General features: G+C 39.0%; 1 protein-coding gene across 1 annotated transcript; it reads left to right on the top strand.

The window, feature by feature from the left end:
• Positions 1–2464: 2464 nt before the first annotated feature.
• CNDP1 (carnosine dipeptidase 1) lies at positions 2465–17429 on the top strand. The gene is given in 14 exon segments (XM_053973492.1): positions 2465–2532; positions 6034–6152; positions 6941–7084; positions 8361–8523; positions 9472–9560; positions 11534–11719; positions 11721–11738; positions 13147–13231; positions 13783–13943; positions 15316–15447; positions 15449–15492; positions 15678–15808; positions 16213–16360; positions 17209–17429. Coding segments are annotated over 13 exon segments (1485 nt in total). The 5' UTR covers positions 2465–2532; positions 6034–6074; the 3' UTR covers positions 17315–17429.
• The last annotated feature ends 3442 nt before the right edge of the window (positions 17430–20871 follow it).

Here is a 20871-nt window from a genome sequence, read left to right as displayed (position 1 = left end):
GCAGTTCTCCTTTCTGCTGTGCAAGATGTGGCAGCAAGAAGATGCTGAGGCTATCCACATCTAAGTACAAATACTGCATATCCCACAGTTCTTTCCTACGAACCTTCTTGCCATGAAAAGAGCAAGAGCCAGCAGAGCTGTCTTTCCAGGAAGAATATTTTTATACCCACGTTTATCTGATTGCAAACCATTCAGCAGAAAATTTTCTTAGGTAAATAGTGAATTACTCCTCCTCACTGGGCACAAAGGGCAATACCACTTCCTGGGAGAGGGGCTTTGCGTTAACAGAAATTTATCCCTTTTTTTTCCACTTTTCAAGACAAAGCAAAATCCACCTCTTTTCTCTCAGTCCTCCAACATAATACTGTAAAGCAGCAACACTTATCAGCAATGTTAAAGTGCTTTCTGGCACAGGGATTCCTGTTGGGATACTGGAATTCCAGGAGGAAAAAGGAGATAGGAAATTTTCTCATGACTTAATGTGTTACTGATTTGGCTATCCTGGTTTGATTATTGTATGATAGAGAAGAAGAAGTGAGCATCTAAACCCAAAATTAATCTTTAACTTAAAACTATCTCTTCATTAACTGCAGAACTTATCAGTAAAATTGAGATAAAATGCCCCTGTTCTGCAGGTGAAAGAGGAGACCTTTCCAGTTCAGGCTCCCATCATCAGCAACAAGGGCAGCTGCAAAGAACACTTAGAGATAAGGACATTTTTTAAAAATATCATCTGTATTACAGCAAAACAGAACTGATAAACAGGGCCTCACCTTTTTCATGAAAGGGTTGGCTTGAGCATAGGCAGGGCTGGTCATTGCTGTTCTCCAAAACACCATTCAGGCAATTGATATTGCAACACTTTGACTGCTGGAAATAGCACCGGGTGTTGCAGTGCCGCCTGCCTGCAAGTGCAGACCTTGCCTTTGCTTCCCACCAGATATTTTCATTGCTGTTACACAGTCTATTGATTTGGATGATACTTATTTAGTAATCTTCAAATGCAGTCAGGTGCTGTGAGCTGGCATTTGCACCCCTGCAGGTGTCTGGATCTCTGCAGCTGCTGGTCCTCATGACAAGAGCGGCTGCATGTGGTCAGGGCTGGGCTTGAGAACTGCCACGTCAAAAGTTGTCATCCTTCTCTTCCTCCAAGGGTCCCACTCAGCTGGAGAGGTGACTGTGGCTTCATTGCCTGCCAAAGGTATGCCACTTATCAATGAGTATTGTTAAAGGAAGTTAAAAAATAAACCTATTATCTCTGTTACCTTCCTTGTTGGTGATTGCTTAGAGGGAATGTTCCTTTCAATGGAGTCCACCATTGATTTGGTAAATTAGCTCTGACTGCCATGAACATCTTTGTCTCCTTTAATGTCAAATGTACTTCATTATTTGCAAACCAGATGAGTCCTGACTGTTTTTCTCTGGCGTGTTAGCAAGCCAGTGTTCAGTTTTCCTTGGCACCCTCCTCCCTGCACCCACCTGAAACGCTGTGTCACAGGGAGGGAAGCGCATGAAGTACATGCTTCAGGAGAGACTAGGAGGCCTTCAAAGCATGTTCAGGAGCTACTTCTCAAATGTTTGTAAGTTCAGTAGATATTTCATCAAAGAATCATCCTAGTTAAAGAATCAACTTGGATTTCTTGTTAAATCACCACAGAAAAACACTAAATTTTCTTTTAACAGTGCTTAACGACATGAGAGGAAGCGAGACAAAAAATGTTCTTACTACTAAGGAACAAAGGAAGAGAAAGAGCACAACTGACTGCCATGCATTATTTCTAAAAATAGGCATACTACATTTTTCAATAGAGCAGCAACTGCTCCTTTAAATGACATCAAATAAAATACACTTGACATTGAACACTGAAGTCTTTGTTTGATATCCCCCCTGAATTTATCATTCTTTCAAATCATTTTTCCCCTCCCCTTGACACTGAGATATTTCAGCCTTGCCTGAAATCTTTCTACAGCTTTATTAAACCGAATCCCTTTTTGACATGAGCTGTTCCAGTTGCTATCCAAATGCTCCTGAACAACACTTTGTGTATTAGTAGTGCACTAACATGAAGTTTCACCAGCTACTCCCCTCCCTCCCTCCTTCTACAGCAAAACATAGCTTTACCTAATTTCTTGTTTGAATTATTTATATTTTGTGCATTCTGCTACTTTCTATCTCCTTACATCCATTTTCCAATCTTTGCCACTCTTCCTTACTTTAATGAGAGTATTTTTGTGATATTCTATGATCTTTTCTTGAAGTTTGGTCTGTTTTGAAAATACCACAGAATAATTCCAAATTTCCCTAGGATATTTTGCTTGGTTGGTTGGGTTTTTTTTTTCCTTCATAGCATTTTAGCTTCCTTGTTTCGTTTTCTTAAACAGTTAAATGCTAATGAAACCTGACAAAGACCTAGGTCTCTTGTCTGCCTCTTTCCAGGTCATTTGCACGTAACTGAGACAAAAAGATATCAGCACCACTGCACACATCCTCTGTAAAAGCAAGCAGCTCTTTTGTGCTTCTGCCATTAAAAGGTACATATATATTCAAGTCATGTATTTATTCAAGTGACCATAAGGTGACTTATATATATATATAAATATACTATTTTTTTTTAGAGTGAAAATGCATAGAATACAGCAATATCAAACATTTGACTATAGGGAGAGTAAATCATATGTGATGGAGACACTGATATTTAAATCCATTACATGAGTTTGATGCCTCTAGCAGCTGTGTTCCAGCCTCTGCTATGATCTTCCTTGTTCAAGTGTGGCATAATCAAAAGATCTATTTTTTACATAAGTGAACCTGAGAAGCCTGTCTAATTTTCTACAGTAAGGTTAAATGAGGGGGTGCGTTCAAGTGGCCTCTGTTGTAAATGTTTTCCAAATTGAGGTTTGGAAATTAGAAGGTAGAAAAATGAGGGAAATACATGTCAAACTGAGGCATCCAGCCAGCTTCATGGTAAAGGAAGATAATGGCCCTGATGTCTCCCTAGATGAACAGCTGATTGAAATCCTGGGATGTCTTGACCATGGCAAAACCAGGTTTCATCCCACTTTCAGATAAATGGTTCCTGTACCATTCCTATTCCTATCACTTTCTTCTGGGGTGCAGCACCTTGCACTTTTCTAGAGCCCCTCACAAATACACCCATCATGGTCCCATCCTCTCCTAGGCTCATGTGGGAACCAGCTCCCCTCTGTGAGACCCAGCTCCCAGGTGGAATAAATTTTATCAGTCAAAAGCACCAGCCTGAAGGTAAACTTTGCTCTCCTGGGACACACTGCTGGCTAAAGTGAGACTGAGCAACGTGGCACAAGCAGAGCCATTGCCTGGTCCCCCAAAAGTGCACAGTGACAAAAAGAGAAGAAAACAACACAAATGGCCTGTGTGCTCAGTTTTTACCTAATGCTGATCATCTCCAAGAACCCTGAGCCCCTTTTGAAAGTGACCTGCAATGTCTTGGCTCAGATGCCCTCCTGTATCTGCCCAGGCACTGCCTCAGCAAGTGCCAGTGTCTTGTCCATGCCAGGAAACTCAGGGTCCAGTTCACCAGGGTCCCGTTACCACCACCCCAGTCTGGGGCTCATGGTCTTTTCTCTTCTGCCCTGTGCAGCCTGGGAAGTGCTCCTGACCATGCCTGTGGTCCTCACTCTGACTTCATATAGCCCTCTGTAAAATGGGCTTCAGCTGACAAATATGTGCAGCCACTTGCACAGTCCAAGGCTGGAAGAAATAGCCAGAATGGGGGTTTTAAGTTTACAGTGCTTGTTGCAGAATTCCCGTTCTTAAGCCTTACCTGCAGAAGCTCAAGCCAAGGGCGACTGTAACCTAAATTATCAAAACCTCATTCTCTACCATGTCTTTGTTGCTAAATCCCAGAAGCTGCTTTAGCTCATCTAAAGTGTCCAGATTTTTTCCATGCTTACTTCAGAAATTTCTGTAATAATCATTATTGCTTTAGGACAAATTGCTGCTGCAGTGACTGGTGATGAAAATATTTGAAGGGGATTGTTGATTAGATCCACCTCTTGGAGGTAGGGTTTATTGTTTTATGGAGAAAACAATAAAGAGAAGAAAATGGTACTTTGACCATCACTTAAGGTTGGGGTTTAATATTTTAAAAATATTTATATATTTAAATAATATGGCTAAATTTAATTTCTCCATCCTAAAAACCACCCTCCAAATTTGGATTTTCTTGGCTTGGTTAACAAGTCTTCTCCAAAACAGTGCTTTGCAGCTTCACTCTCCTACAAAAGCAGCATTTGGTCTCTTTCAATACCAGTGTTTCCAGTGTTAAGAGATGTCAGGACCTGGACACTGGGATCTATATCTACTGTCAGAGGCCTTCTCAAAGCTTCACTTCAGGAAGTGAAGCAAACCTTGTAAACTTGCTTCTGTGGGAAGGTTGGAAAACGGGGTCCATCCTTCATACAGCCAGGCTCTCCAGCCAAAGTGAACAATGTTTGCCTCATCTTGTTCATCATGCTTGACTTTTCAATCTTCCTTCTCTGTCAGAGAAACATAATTGAAATTATTAATATTACCATAGCCTATCATCTTAGCAATGCATCAAAGTTAAGGAGTTATGGATAGATCTGCAACTATACCTTATGTTACTATTATGGAATATCTTCAGAAAAGCATTGGGTTTTGACCTTGGAGCCCATCCTATCACAGCTGTTCTGAATTTAGCCCAACCAAGCATTTAGTCACCCAAGGATTACTCTGCTAATACCAATTCAAGACATTATAGCAACTACTTCAAGCAAACATGAAAGGAAAACTGGAGGAATAAGAAAAACACAGTTTAAAACCTTATCTTGTCAAATGAAAAAAAAAGATGGCAGAGAGGTTTGCAGGTACTAAATGAATTCTGCACTTATCAAGTGTTTCAGTAATGTCACTGCTCTTAATCAACCACAAAAGCTATTTGTTTTCTAATACTCTCCAGTGTCAGGCTTGTTTTCCCTTATTCATGTAAAATATGGAATGTCTGTCAGTGAATCCATTTTTCTGCCTTCTTCTGGCAGTCTCAGGGAAAAATCATGTCCTGAGGTGCAGCATCACCATCTGGGCAAGGGAGGGGATTCTGCTCTATTTTGCACTGGAGTGGCCTCACCTCGAGTGCTGGGGGCAGTTTTGGGTGCCACAATTTAAGAAAGACATTAAATCATTAGAGAGTGTCCAAAGGAGGACTATGAAGATGGTGAAGGGCCTTGAGGGGAAGCCGTGTGAGGAGTGGCTGAAGTCACTTGGTCTGTTCAGTCTGGAGGAGACTGAGGACAGACCTGATTGCAGTCACAACTTCCTTGTGCGGGGAAGAGGAGGGGCAGGCACTGATCACTCTGTGGTGACCAGTGACAGGACCCAAGGGAATGGCCTGACATTGAGTCAGGGGAGGTTTAGGCAGGATATCAGGAAAAGCTTCTTCACCCAGAGAGTGGCTGGGCACTGGCACAGGCTCCCTAGGGAAGTGGTCACAGCATGAAGACTGACAGAGTTTCAGGAGTGTTTGGACAATGCTCTCAGGCACATGGTGGCATTCTTGGAATTGTGCCGTGCAGGCCCAGGACGTGGACTCAAAGATCTGTGTGGATCACTTCCATTTCAGGATATTCTATGATTCTGGAAATTAAGAAAAAGAAAGATGAGTCCCCTAGGCTGTTGGTGTCTCCAAGTCTTGCCCCAGGGTTCTCTTCCCAGAACATACAATTTGATGCTTGTGTACTAAAAAATGGATGCAAAAAATGTTTCTTTAGAAAATGTTGCCCCTAAGTTATTTATAAAGCTTGACACTAAAGACATTCACTCTTTGGTAATTTTTTCAATTTTTCTTTCAGCAACTTGACTATGAATCAATTGAAGTTTTTATGTGATAAAATGAGTATACTTTCTCCTGGCTTGAGGAATTAAATGAGACTTAAATAAGTTCAGCATGTTGTGAATGTCTCTGCTTTCTACTGCTGAAAAGAAATGTATATTGCAGGATGTCTGTAATGTTGAATTTTATCCTTAACTTTCAGATAACATCCATTTCAACCCTGTGCTGCTCTCTAAGGCAGTAATGTCCTCCTCATCCTCTTCAGCACTGAAGATGGAGATCTTCCAGTACATTGATGCACATCAAAGTGATTTCATCAAGGTAGGAGCTATATTGCAGTGAAATAATGGTGCCCCAGAGGCCTGGGCTCCTCTGGCAGAAGGAGTACCTGTCACAAAGGTAACGAGCAGAGTTCCAGGTCAGGCATCAGGAGTGCAACATGCACTTCACACAGCAAGGTTGTAAGAGGACAGACTGCTGGGGACCCCTGGGATGAAGGAGGGACTTCCACAAGAGAGGATTGTGAGCATCCTTTGAGTGTGTTCAGATAGAGGCTTCACTAAGCCAAAATGCGCCTGCATGGGGCATGCAAGCCAGATAGGATGCTCACTCTCTGTCTGCGCTTCAGAACTGATTTTTGTAGCTTTGATCTTTACAAGGAGAGGAGTCTTGGTCCCATGCTGGTTTGTGCTTTCATTTTTGTCAACTCTCTGTGAAAAGACAGAAACATAAGTTTCAGTATCAGTTATGCTTTGAATCTATGAGCACTTCTGAATCCTCATGAGAATCACCAGGGTAAGTTGTCCATAATGCAATTTCTATAATGCAAACTAGTCAGCATCTAGGCTACCTCCTCTTCCACTGGATTTTAGATCCAGGATTGACAATGTGAATGCCTAAATGTGAGCACCCTCCCTGTTTAGAAAACCAGGAATCTCAACCCTGGGAAGACATCTAAGCGATTCTTCTCTATCCTGAAACCTTAGAGCATCCGTGACAATGCTGTGGTGATACAGAGAGGAAATCATCTTCCAGTGTGTGATTTCTGATACAAGGGCCGAGGACAACAACATTCTGGATCACCTAATTGCACATTTCTTTCTGGGCAGGGTCTGAAGGAATGGGTGGCTGTGGAAAGCGATTCTGTTCAACCACATCTGAGGAAAGAAGTAATGCGAATGATGGCACTGGCAGCAGACAGACTTGCAACACTGAGAGCCACTGTTAATTTAGTAAACCTGGGGTCACATCAGGTGCTTTCTGATTCTTGGACATAAAACCTCATATCTACCCATGGGTCTACCTATTGCATTCAGTGCTATGTACATGTAGGTTATGACATAGTGTTATTTTTTTGAAAGCTAGTTACAAATTTATCAATAGTCCTGTGCCTGCATGATACCTGCTGAAATCAGGTCTGAGAACTTGAGAGCATACTGGGAACCACACAAGCAATCCAAATGCAAATTGATGTTCTGTGCATAGAAGGGAGTTTGATGCTTTTAACTGGAGGGAAGAAGTTTGCAAAAGTAAAAGGACTGAGGTTTTTTACTGGGGCTCATTTTAAAATTTTATCTGTAATGAAGCATGAGAACTAATGCATCATTTGTCACTGAACTTACTTTATGAGGGAGGCTGCTTTTACAAGGAAAATGTTGTCAGACAGAAGGGGTTAGCTACCTAGAGCATCATCTTTGGTTTTCAGAGCTTCTGACAAATGATCCAAACTGTTTTATTTCATTGTTGGAAAGCAATAGGGAAGAATTAATCTCTGAGAAACCTTAGTCTCTGATTAACTTACCTTACTGTAGCCATGGGCTCTTTCCTGCCCTGGGCTGTTACATTTCTAATCTAACAGGAATTCAGAAGCTCTATAATAGTGATTCTCTTTTCTTTTCTCTGACGCTTTTGGTGAGGATTCTGATTCTTAGCACAAGGACCCTGAAGTACAGAAACACTTTAATATTTTGGTTTGTGTCATTTAACAGTTGCAGAGAATGCAATTGGGCTGTGTGGAGCTCTTTCTGCACAGAGCCACGTTAGAGGAGTAGCCTTAACCTGTTTTTAAGACACTCTGACATAGCTGCTGCCTCCTGCCAACAACAATTTTTTTCAGATTCTATGTTTGAACTTACAGGCCTCCTGCCCTCTGTCTGTGGTGAAATAAAACCCCAAATTAATTTGTGTGGCTTTTGACTATTTCAGTGTCCCAACAGACTCCATAGCACAAGGTAACATCTGTCTTCTATAGTGCTGGGAAGTGAGAGATTAGTGAGGAGGGCATTTATGACAATAAAATGTTTGAAGACTTCTACAAAGTCCATCAGGAAAGAAACAGTTGAGAAGAAACATCTTAGTTTCTCTGAATAGGTTAGAACTGGATTCAGACAGATTTGTGCACCTAATCAAATCAAAGTCAATTGACTGCAGAAGTATTTTCAATACTGAGAATTCTGATTTTTTTGCACATTTGTACATTTTAGAAGGTTTGGTTTTCCTTCATTGCCTTTTTCTAACCTTTCTCCACAGCTGCCTGATGGCCAAGTCCTCCCGCTGCCTTCTGTGATTCTTGGAGAACTGGGGAAGGATCCACAGAACCCCACTGTATGTTTCTATGGTCATGTGGATGTGCAGCCTGCCAAGAAGGAAGATGGTTGGAACACTGACCCCTACACACTGACTGAAATTGATGGTGTGCATCTTCTCATAGGTTTTGTACCATTATTTGAATACATGACTGAGGTTCTGAGTGGGAGAAGGGTTCCTGTCTACTTAACCAAAGCATGAGGACTTCTGTGGAAACCTTTGGGACATGTCCAGCAGCTTTCAGCTTTGATGACTGTCCTGTGGCTAGTGAGATCCATCAGTGACTGCCTAATATTTGGTGTGGAAATATTAGCATTTGTGGTGGAAGAATGTGAGGACCTTTTAATGTTATTATCCTTCCAGCACAGCTAGCTAACTGAAGGAACAAAAATAATGGATAGAGGGCCAGCAGATATGTAAGACCTCAGAAATCCTGATTCTTAGGTTATAACCAGTGAGTTGCCCTTTCTCATTATCTGGAATCAATTCCCAACAGCCTTACTGGCATAATTCTTCTGCCTTATTCCAGTTTATATCCAGTGGGGATTGCTACAGAAGTTTATACACAGGCACAGATTTCAGTTCATGTACAGTGAAAACTGTACATGATGTGCAGTTGAAAAAGAAATTAAATACTTAGACTTGTAGCTTCATATTTCTGCCATGGCATTTATCTGTAGGGTTTTTGCTGCTTGTTACCTGGTCTGAATGATGTGTCCAGAAGCTGCATATTATGCAAACCCTCCAGGCATATCTGGTATGAACAAACAGTTCCTGAGAAAAAAAGTGAAGCTCAAAAATTGGCATGTAGCAGAAACCACAACATCATGCATATAAAAGGAAGGAAAAGGGGAAAAAAAAAGTGTACCAGTCCATTGGGAAGCACCTGAACACTCATCACCTTATTTAAAATGAGCCAGTGAAATCCTGACACTTTTGACACTTTTCCGCTCCATCACTAAAGCTTCTGTGGCAACTGGAATTTGCCAATTACATTGAAGTGATGAGGGGAAATTCAAAGATTGCTTAAAAACTTTCCTCTTTTCTTTTTAAGGAAACCTCTATGGGTGTGGAGCAACAGACAATAAGGGACCAGTCCTAGCTTGGATAAATGCAGTGGAAACATTTAGAGCCTTGAAATTAGTAGGTATCAATGATGACTTCTTTATTATTATTGCTAATTTTTACTATTTAGTATTATTTGTTGTTATTTTTTATTATATCTCTGGAGGGATGTATTTACATTCCTGAGTAAGATCATACCTCTCTGTCCCAACAGACTATATACAATTTGAAATATTAACTATTTCTAATGCAAGACTTAGGGCACTGGTCCCACTCCAGTAAGAGTTTGTCTTTGAGCATTTCTGTTTTGAACAGTCTGTCTGCAATGTAAATACAGTCTTGCTACCTTTGCCCTGCAGAAAAAAAAAACCACTGGGAAACATTCAATATGTATTACATACATTACACAGCTCTTATAATTGTTCTGCTCTCTTGAGAGCTTTTAAAATGGTAAAATAACAGACATTACAGAATGCTGATGAAGACTCATATCTGCTGATACATTCTGCTGATCTTTGGTTTTCTCTGCCTACAAGATACCTGCAATTTATGTGCCTGTGTGAAGAAAATAAGCATCTAAAAATGTTCATCCAGAATGGGCTGTTATGTCACCAACAGATCAGATTTATCAAAGCAAATACTTTGAATGTGTGCATTCACCAAATTGAAATACAATCACTCAGAGTCTGACAGATTTCTGAGGTCAGATATTTGCCCCTAAATTACTACAATGACCAACTACAATGACAATAGCCATCTTCAAGTAATTTAATAATTTTGGAGTAGTCTTACCCCCAAAGTAAAGGTAAACCAAAAATATGTTTTCGGTTGTAACTGGGTTAACTATCATCCTTTAAGCTGAATTTGCATGACATATCCTGTTAGTGTGATGAGAAACAGTTTTCTATCTCTTGTGTGACATTATGGCACAAACTGAACATTAAGTCTTGATTTTTTTAAAGTCCCCTTACAACCTTCTGGAAAAGATGTTTTTCTTGCATCTATAGTACTGAATTGACCTTGGTCTCTCGTAAACCCTAGAAAACGCACATTATTTGCCTAAAGAGTAGTTGTTGTAAGTGGATATGGTTATGGGTTTGACATCTTTCTAGTTTTTTCAAATCACTAATAGGTACTTTGACATTTTAGCAAACAAGCAGAAAGGAATTTTTGTCATTTGAAGCCTTTCTCTAGAAAACAGCACAGAGCATCAAACAATATTCATTAACAGTTTGTTTCTAAAATTTCTGTGGCCAGCTGATGATCCATCAGTGAACCCATCCATGATGCAAGTTCATTTTATTTTACATATTTATTCTTGTCTTTAATCTGAGCATCAAATCAAAAGAGAAAACATCTTAAAGCCTCTAATGAGAAAATGAATTGCAACAGGAAACGAAGTTGAAATTTATGTCCCCTATGGGGTGTGTCAGCATTTTCAACTCCCACTATTCCATAATAAAAGTTCTCCTAATTACTTTTGGAAATGCATTGTTATCAACCAGCAGGCTTGCAAATTTATGAGTGTTAAAAAGACAATTATAGCAGAGTCACTGACAACGTTCTTTATCACCATGTAAGTCTGTTGATAGACAACATTGGGAAACCCACAGCCAGTGGCTCCCACATGGGCAGTAACAGTGGAAATGTAAGAGGCAGGAAATTTTCTCTGGAAATGCAATTGCTATTAGACAGTTAGAATTTCCAAAGCAATTAGAATATTGAATAGCACTGACAGAAAGCCTGTTTAATGAGACATTTCAGCAAGGTTTCTGAAAGCACAAAGAAGAAAAAAAGACATCACTTATTCTCCTTTAAAAATGAAAAGTAGATAAAAATATGAGGAAAAGAACAAGTTTTTCTGGGAACCTAAATGTGTCCATCACTGGCTTTTCTAATGTAGCAAGCTACATATCCTACATACTCATCCAACATTTTTCTTATCCTAACACAATTTGTACAGCAAGCCAGTCTGCTCCTAATTTTAAAGCTTTTAGGAAAAAAAAATTAAATGCTTGTTTCTTACTCAAACTTTTCTAATTTTTATGTAGGCTATGCCAGTGAACTTCAAGTTTGTAATTGAAGGCACGGAAGAAGCAGGATCCTTGGAGCTAGAGAAGCTACTTGATGAAGAAAACCAGGGCTTCTTCTCCGATGTTGATTATATTGTAATTTCAGCCAACCTGTGGCTCAGCAACAAGGAGCCTGCCCTTACCTGTGGGAGTCGGGGAAACTTTCGCCTGCTTCTTTGTGGAGGTAAAGGACACAGGTTCACTCCAACAGAGCCTCTGACAGACAGCAGTGATGTAGCTGTACTTACATCTGCATGCAGGGAAAGACTGAAGGAAAGCTTAATATTTACAAGTACACAGCTTTCTTCTGCATCCCTTTTGGCTTCTGCAGATTTCCCTCCTCATTTCAGTTCCATTAGTCTTGTTTACTTCCATTAACTTCTCTTCAGTCATTTCTTCCCTTGATCCCTTTCCTGTCTCATTACTCTCCTGCCACTCTGCCAGTCTCTTCGCATCCTCCCCTCTGCACATCAACTCTGTTCTCGTGGACACCATTCCTACACCTGCCTCTCCAACTCTCTCCAAAACCATAATTTCTGCTGCTCTGCCCTTTTGTAGCAGATACTGCATAATATAATGAATCAGCCTAAAGGGACTCAGTTTGGTTGGATCTCTGGGTTTAAAAGCCACACAAAATTTTTGTAAACACTGGCAGGAGTAAATAAAAGTGCAATGTAGCCAACATGCTATATTTAGCAGGTAATGTGAGCTACTGTGAAATAAAGAGCAGAAATTTCTTATCTGGAAATGCTTCCTGATGAAGCATAAAAGGAATTCAAAGAGAAGATTAAAGAACTTGAGAACTAAAGAAAAATCTGCATTAACCTTTATGTCTGAAAAAGAATGAATTTTTTTTTTTAACTGAAAGAGCCTTGGCAGTCTTGATTCAATTCTTCTAAGTCTTGGTTAAGAAAAATTATGCTATTAAAACATCAAAAATGATCTCTCCCTGCTAGTAGACAGTTAGCTGTAATGAGGTTTTGAAAAGAATAAACAAGTTCTTTGCAGAAAAATATTTTATGATAAACTCAAGTATGAAAATGTGTCTGGAAAAAGAGCCCATTTAATAACTCAAATGCCTCTATTCTAACGACTTGTTATTCAAGAGATCTATAAATTTTTATTTGCTGCAATCTTGAATTAAGATTGGACATATAGTCTTAATATCAAACAAGATTAATTTTTGCCTTCTTTAAAGAAGATTTTGCATTAAATAAAAAGGGTAGACAACTTGAAGAATTTATTCTCCAATGTTAGAAACAGTAATAATATACAAATGTTTAATGTATGATGTCTTTAATCTTACTGAAGCAAAAGAGGGAGTGGAGGAGAACCCTTGCTCTCAAATCTGTGAGTGCTACAGACAGCTGAATTTCTCTCTCTTGGTGGTTGACAACAGAGCTCTATCTTCTCTGCCAAAGCAGATTATTCCTGACACGATGTTTTCTATTTAATAATTAGAAAACAAAATCATGTACTGTTTATTTGTGATCTTGTTTAAAAAAATGGAACCACCAGTCACTGTGGAAAACACACACTCACAGAAGAGTAAGGCAGCGAGTGTTTACAAGTAACCAGTGCTTTTGGTGCAGGTTGAATGTGGCAGCAAGGACCTTCACTCTGGAACTTTTGGAGGCATCATTCATGAGCCGCTGCTGGACCTGATAGCGCTGCTGGGTAAGAACACACATCACTGCTCGGGAGCAGCTGGGGAGAGCTGCCCATGATCAGCCTAATGAAAGTCAGGGCCACATTTAACTGTTGTAAGGCAAGTCTCATTGAAGCAACGTCCCCAGATTTCCAAACCTCAACACAGCTATGGTGGTGGCAGCTGAGGAAGGGAATGTCCCCAGTAAGGTCAGGACTTCAGACATGTTAAGCTGATGTCAGTCACACATCAATTAAGAACATTTAAGGATTACAGGCAACTTTAATACATGCACATGTGGCAAAACCTGACTTTTTAATGCTGCTTTGTATCCCAGTAAGATGATGTTTTCATGTCAGAAGCTGGGCTGACACATTACACACTACATACAAACAGTAGCTCAATGGTTTTCTTAATAAATATGCAAATATATCAAGTTTGGTGAAGCAACTTGATAGATGCAAAGAGTTGTTAGGCTTACTAATTTGGTAAAGAGCTAGGTAGAAGGGAGAAGGTGTTATCATTGCCAAGGGGAAGAAATAGGCTCCCCTTGTACTGATATCTGTATCTTATTTTGCAGACAGCCTTGTGGATTCCACAGGTCGTATTCAGATCCCTGGAATCTACGATAGTGTTGCTGCCCTGACAGAAGAGGAAAGGAAGTTATATGAATCGATTGAATTTGATCTAGAGGAACATAGAAATAACTGTGGTGTGAAAAAATTCCTCTGTGGCACCAAGGTAACATAAAATCTGTATGCATACTCAGCAGAAGTAGCTGAGTATTTGCAGCATTTATATATAAATATAAATTTATACCTATTTGTAGCATTTATATATAAAGACAAACTGGAAGATATTTTCAGTCAATGGCAAGCTCAAAATAAAATAAAGGAGCACTGAGATGTAAAAGGTAAATAAAACTAGTCTGCTGAAAATGTAAGGTACTGCATCTGGGGAAAGTGATCTGAAATATGAATAATAAATTAAAAGTAATGATGCAAAACTAAGAGTGTAAGTCTCCCTTCCTTGCCTACCCCTTCTCTCCCCCTAAGCCTAATCAGCCAAATAAAACATGCATTAAAATGCCTACATTTAGGTTACATAGTAGGAAAGAAGTTGTATTCAGCTCTGAAAAAATGGGAGGCAGCCTTAGGCTGATATGTTTCAGGTGGTTTTTATTTAATACAGATTTTGATGTTTGCCAAGCCTGCCATAAAAAGCATCCAAAGATACAAGCCTCTCCTTACCAGCAATTAAAAATTATATCCTAAATAAAAAAAGCAGCATGTAAGGGCTGGCTTGGAAAGATTTCTCTGCACAAGACTGGCAGCTGGGAGAAAGGAGCTGATTAATTTTTTATCACAAACATAATTACTGTGGTGTAGGTTCTGCTAACATGGATGCTTTTATTTCCATGAAAAAGCTTTCAAATTACTTAAAGCTAGACTGTTAGAATCAGTAATATAAAAGTATAATGTAACTACACTATCTGAGTTTCAATGCTTTACCTGTATGAGGATGAATTTATGCTAATTTTATGTATAGATAAGGGTCTAGTCTCATAAAACTGAAGGAAAGCAACAGCACCCTGAGGTTCTGCATGAAGACCAGTTTATAATTTATACATTTCTCCTATTTTCCTTAGAATAATAGTAATAATATTTTGTTTCCCCTCTGTATCTTCTCCAGGAAAACTTAGTTACTGAAAATTATAATCTTTCCTATTGTGCTTTTTAGTGTTCATTAGTAGTATTTCTTCACTGGTATCATCTGGGATGTATCTGGCTTCATGGTTTTTCCAGTGACAAGTTCCAGGATAAAGAGGCAGTCAGATCAGAAGTTGTTCTGATACTACTTTGAAGATTTTGAAAGCAATGCTCTATTTTTCTTATTTTTCATGAGAAACTGTTACCATCCAAATCTTTCTATGACTGAAAGTAGTAGTATTTTTTAAAAATGAAAATACACATGTATGGGTTTAAATAAAAAATCAAATACCTTTAAAATACAGAAGTCTCCAAATACAAATTTTAGGACAGAAAAAGCTTGTTTGTATAAATTTTGGCTTGTTTATATCAATCTCTTATATTTTGAATTATTTTTTTTAAAGGAAGAAATACTTCTACACCTGTGGCATTACCCCTCTCTCTCTATTCATGGGATTGAAGGAGCTTTCCATGAACCAGGCATTAAAACAGTCATTCCAGCAAAAGTAATTGGCAAATTCTCAATCCATCAGGTCCCCCCACATGGAACTTTTGGTTGTGAAAGAACAGGTAAGGGATAAATCTTTTCTTTGGCCACTACTGTGTAAACTAAGTCTCTCTTATTACCTTACAAACCTAGACTTGTAGTAAATAGAATGTTTTTAGCACTTATTTCTTTCCAAGAGAAGGAGGAATGTGGGTATAAGCTTGAGTTGCAAGATGAAAACTTTTTTGAAAAGTATTTTCCCTACAGGTGGTGGAACACTTTGGAGGGTGTCTTTTCCAAGAGGAACAGTCCAAACAAACTGAAAGTGTCCATGCCTTTGGGTGCAAAGCCCTGGCTTGCTGATGTTGATGATCTACTATATAAAGCAGCAAGAAGGGCAATAAAAACAGGTGTGATCCTTTTTTTTTTTCCCAGTTCTTAGTGTGTCTGTAAGTGTGCATGGGCATTGTGCTCAACAACTGGGCAAAACAGATTTCCCAATTCAGTGCTGCAGCCTCTTACCCTTATAAATCTCATTGATTTTAACAGAATAACTCATCAATGTTGTGTATACCTTGTTAAATTTTGATATGCTTTACAGGAGTAGCCAAAAGGTCTCATTTATTTATTTTGGTATTGATAAGAAACCAGAGGTTTATAGAGCAGAACTGATTTGTGACATCAATTGGCTACACACTCAAACCCATTTCTACTCAGAAGCTCTTAGTATCAGCTCTTTGCTTAAATTTATGATAGCACAAAAAAGGACCTGGATTACACCTATTTATTAATTAATTTTCCCCATGTATTTCAGTTTTTGGAGAAGACCCAGATTTCATCCGTGATGGCTCAACAATTCCTATTGCCAGAATGTTTCAGACTGTAACACAGGAAAGTGTGATGATGCTTCCGATTGGAGCTGCCGATGATGGGGAGCATTCCCAGAACGAGAAAATGAGCAGGTTACTTTCATTTGTCTTTTTCTGCTATTAGAGAAGGGGGAGAACTGAAGTCCCTTGGTGCCCATGAATGAGCATGCCTGGATGGGAAGCTTTGCTGTGCATTGGGCAGCCCAAACCTACTATCTCCAGCACACTAGTTGCTGTGCTAAGCAAGCAAGCAAAATTCCCAGACTAATGCATACCACTATGCACTTTTCACTGGGTGTCTACTCAGTCTTTAAATTCATTGCACTGGCAATTTTCATTTCTCTAGCAATGAAATTTGCCTCTGGTCTGAAAGTTGATGGTGTGGATGGGCACTTTTCCATTACAGCATCTGTTTTGAAGTGTGCCAGTGACAGTTATGTGAGGATTTTGGTGGTTTTCAGTATAAATGGCTATAAAGATTTATTTATAGTCCAGGGACCAAAACTAGCCATAATTATATAAAAAATAGCTTAAACTTTTCACTGGTGTTTATTGTTGGAGGCACCATGGTAAGCCACTATTCAGTGTGTTGCCCGAACATTTGTGCAGGCTCTGAGTCAACTCGTGCTGAACTCTGGAAAGAGGAGAATCCTACAATAATTCTCAGTTTACTTTTTGTCCCCTCTCATTAAAGCCTCAATGCTGCTGGCTACAGGTAATACCAATTTGGGTATGTAAATCTGGAAAAAGTTTTCTGAAGTAAATCCAGAGGAGTACCAAATTGAAGGATGTCCAGCACTTCTGTGCACTGGGTAATTTTCAGGGGTTACCAATATTGCAAATTGCTCTGAAGACTCATAAAACTTCAATGGACTATGTTCCTAATTTTAAGAGCAGGACAGCCTGACAAGACTTCATTGTGTTTCTTTCCTTCTTCACAGACACAACTATATTGAAGGAACCAAATTGTTTGCAGTTTTTTTCCTAGAAATATCAAAGCTACATTGGAACTTACACGAAACTTCCCACACAGAGACTATCAACTGACAGATCATATCAAGAAATCAGCAAAGCACTTTCTTAAATTTTCAAACTTACATCAAACATATAAATCACATATTCAGTGGCTGTGAATTGGTGAGGAAAAAAATAAATGCTCTGCTATTTCCTGGCATACTACTAAATGGCATGCATTTGTTATATGGTCCATCAAGTGATCTTATCCCTAGTGGTGTAAAGTAAGGTTAGGGATAATTAATTCTTGCTGAATGGAACATTTTACATTTTAGTTTTAAACTTCAAGACAAAGGGAATTTATACATCTTTTATACATCCATTTTATCAAAATGACTTTATTTCTGTTTTGTAGTATCACTCTTCATGCTGCCCAGCTCACGTTCCAGTTTCTGAATACAAGCAATACACACTGTAGTTTCCTCCTAACTATATACAAAATTATACTTATGTAATTCTTTGAAGAAAGATCTACTATCAAATTCATCTCTTTCCTTGTCCTTCACTGAAGACTTTAAATAGGAAGTGTAGTGAAATGTTCTTGTTGAGTTTGATGTGAAGATTTGCCTATTATTATCTATTTATGGGTATAATCACTGAGGTAAGTAGAACTACAACAATAAATAAACATTTCCAGGTCTGGATTCTGCCTTCCCTCTCATCCAAATCACCTCTTACTGTGCTGTGAGTAGTTTTAAGAATCACTTAATAATGTTTTCTTCATGTGACCTTCTTTCCATACAATAGGAAGAATTTTTTGTAAACATCTCTTTTGGCCAATGTCTGTCATCAGAAGGGTGTGTTTCCACCCAATTAGCAACTGGTTCTTAATTACTTTTAAAGCATCAGTTTAATAACTAAGTCAAAGGCAAATGATATATTTTGAAATAAAAACAAATTAGTTGAGAGTTCTGTTTGCTGTTCAGGTAAAACATCCATCACAAAGCTCATCATTCAAATATAGATTTTTTAAACTTTAAAATGTGATTTTTACTCTAACATAATTAATTCACACACAACCAAACCAATGGAACCAATAGTGTTATCCCTACTGTTTTAAAAAAATACATTAAGTAAATTACATATAGTACTTCAGATCCTCCTTACCTCCCTGCAAAAATCTGCAAGAACAAAGATGTGGATGCAGAGTCAATAGAAGGGAATACTTATGCATTCTCAATAAACCCCCATTTTCAGCCACACCTGAGACTGTGAGGCCCAAAGTTCAGCTGCAAGAGATGAGTAAGGATTCTGGCTCTGGCTGGTGATGGTCTTCAAGGGGAAAAGGAGGACTCAGCTCAGACTCTTACTTGGTACTGCTGGCTGCAGAACTGCAGGGTACTCCAGGACAATGACCAAAAGCCTCAAAGACCAGAGGACTCTGGTTTGTGTATCATCAACTTGCAAATAATTCTCTGTGACTCTCAGGTCCTTTCACCTCTTGAAAGCATTTAGGAACCAGCACGGTAATTAATGAATGTTGCATGGGTGAATACTCCAGTGTCTGCGCAGAAGTCAGGGCAGATTGGTCCATGCTTAAAAGCTATCACACCATAGATGTACATGAGGGAATTTTGCTGAAATATTTCAAGACATATGCTTGACATAAAACATTGCAATCTCTGAGTTTGCAGTGGTTTTCCAAGTTACAGAATCACACACCCACAAGGATCATTAAGACAAAGTTTTAATCCTGTACAGAACCATCCCCAAGTTAGCTTAAAACATAATGGAAAGAAATCTCTGTCCATAAATATTATCTTTCTGGCAGAAGAGTTGAAAAGTTGATGAGATGGAGGTGGCAGATTTCTTCATGAATGAGGGATGGAGACCGTGTCTTAGGAACATGACTGCTCTGAAAGACCACTATAATATATGCTGTCTATGTGTTCTACAACACGATGAAGTTGGAATGGAATGCTTATTTATTTTTCACTGTTGCTCTTTGGAATGCCAAATAAAATAGAGCCAAAAAAGAGCATCATTTTATAAGTACAGATACTCTCAGAGCAGTTCACTGAAATAAGGTTCTGCTCTGAAATAGCCACTTACTGTCAAGTTAAAACTATGTGAGTGAAACAGTGGGGCCGCTGAATTATGCAGACCATCTCCATGCCTACTTCAGTCCCAGAGGAGAGAAAGAGCATAAAACTTCAGTTCCAGATTCCCCGGTCCATGAAAGAAAGAAAGCATTAGGAAAGCAGCTCCTGCCCACAGGGGTATTGAGAGCTTCTCTTTCCTTCTTAGATCAAGAATGAGTATCCACCCTGTCTTTCCCTTTTTTTTAATATTGTGCAGCATCTCATCAGCCTTGTGAAAAAAAAGAAATGGTATGCATTTTTCTAAGATCTGTAGTGTTATACAACGTTTCTAGAAATGTTTCTTTTTGGTTGCACTAACAGCTATTTGTTGCCACAGTAAATTAAAGATAACTCTATAATACTAGTGTTAGAAATAGGATTAAAATTTGCTTCTATTTGTTAGCCTTATTCTAGATGTGACATATGCAATGCCAGAGCATATTAATTATTCTCAAATTGTGACCAACTAAATACAGAGATCATATGTACAATTTGTGTGTCTACATATGCATGTATGTAGCTGTATATATACGTACACTTCCAAGATCTAATCCAGTTAGTGATTTAAAAAAGAAAAAATCTTGTCTATTCTGATTCAGGTATATTATCTATACAGATATCAAGACCTGGATCATAGGATAATCAAGGTATTTAAATTGGAAGGAACCTTAAGGATTACAGAATTGTTTGGGCTGGCAGAGACCTTTGGAAACCATCTAGTCCAAGCCCACTGAAAGGAGCAGGATCAATTAGATCAGGCTGTTCAGAGCACCATCCAAGCTGACCTCGAATGTGCTCCAGGGATGGTGCATCAGTCACCTCTCTGGGCAACCTGTGCCAGTGTTTCACAGACCCCAGAGCACATCTAACAGTACCAGGTGCCTATACATAGCTGGTCAAGTTCTGCCCGTCTCCCTGGTAGAGGAGGACTTGTCCCAAGTTTTCCTTTTTCTTGTAGGCTGTACATCTGTGTGGTAGGGAATTGAACACTCAAGAATAGGATTGTATTTTTCTACTGATTATTAATGTGAAATAATAAATTAGAACATTTTAATTTCCATTTAAAATCAGTGGGTTTAAGTGTGAAAGTAGCAGATAAACATAGTTTTTAATCCTTAAGTAATGTTTCAAAAGAGAAGACTGAAAAGTGTGTCAGCTAAAATCATGGAGAATAAGATGCTGACAATAGAAGCTGAATGCATAGAGAGATGAGCAGCCTCCTGAGACTGAGAACTAATCAGGTCATTGTCTGCTTAGCCTGTGAAAGTTGGAAATTAGGCTTCCTCATGTAGTTATGGTTTTCCTTTTCAGTAACACTACTCCGAAGAAGTTTAGCTTTGACTCCTGCTAGTTATTTCTTCCAGAATACTGCATTTGGCTTGTTTCACAAAATGTTATAAAATGCCTTGCTAGTTAAGGATGTTCATAGTCCATGTTTGGACAGGGAAGATTGTGCAACTGTGCCTTTACCTGTGACACAGAGGCCCATGCTACAGTGGCTGGTGCTAG

This window comes from Vidua macroura, chromosome 1 (assembly GCF_024509145.1).
Source record: "Vidua macroura isolate BioBank_ID:100142 chromosome 1, ASM2450914v1, whole genome shotgun sequence".
In the NCBI taxonomy this organism is placed as follows: Eukaryota; Metazoa; Chordata; class Aves; order Passeriformes; family Viduidae; genus Vidua; species Vidua macroura.
Note: the sequence above shows the minus strand (reverse complement) of the source record. Positions and strands in the feature narration are given on the sequence as shown.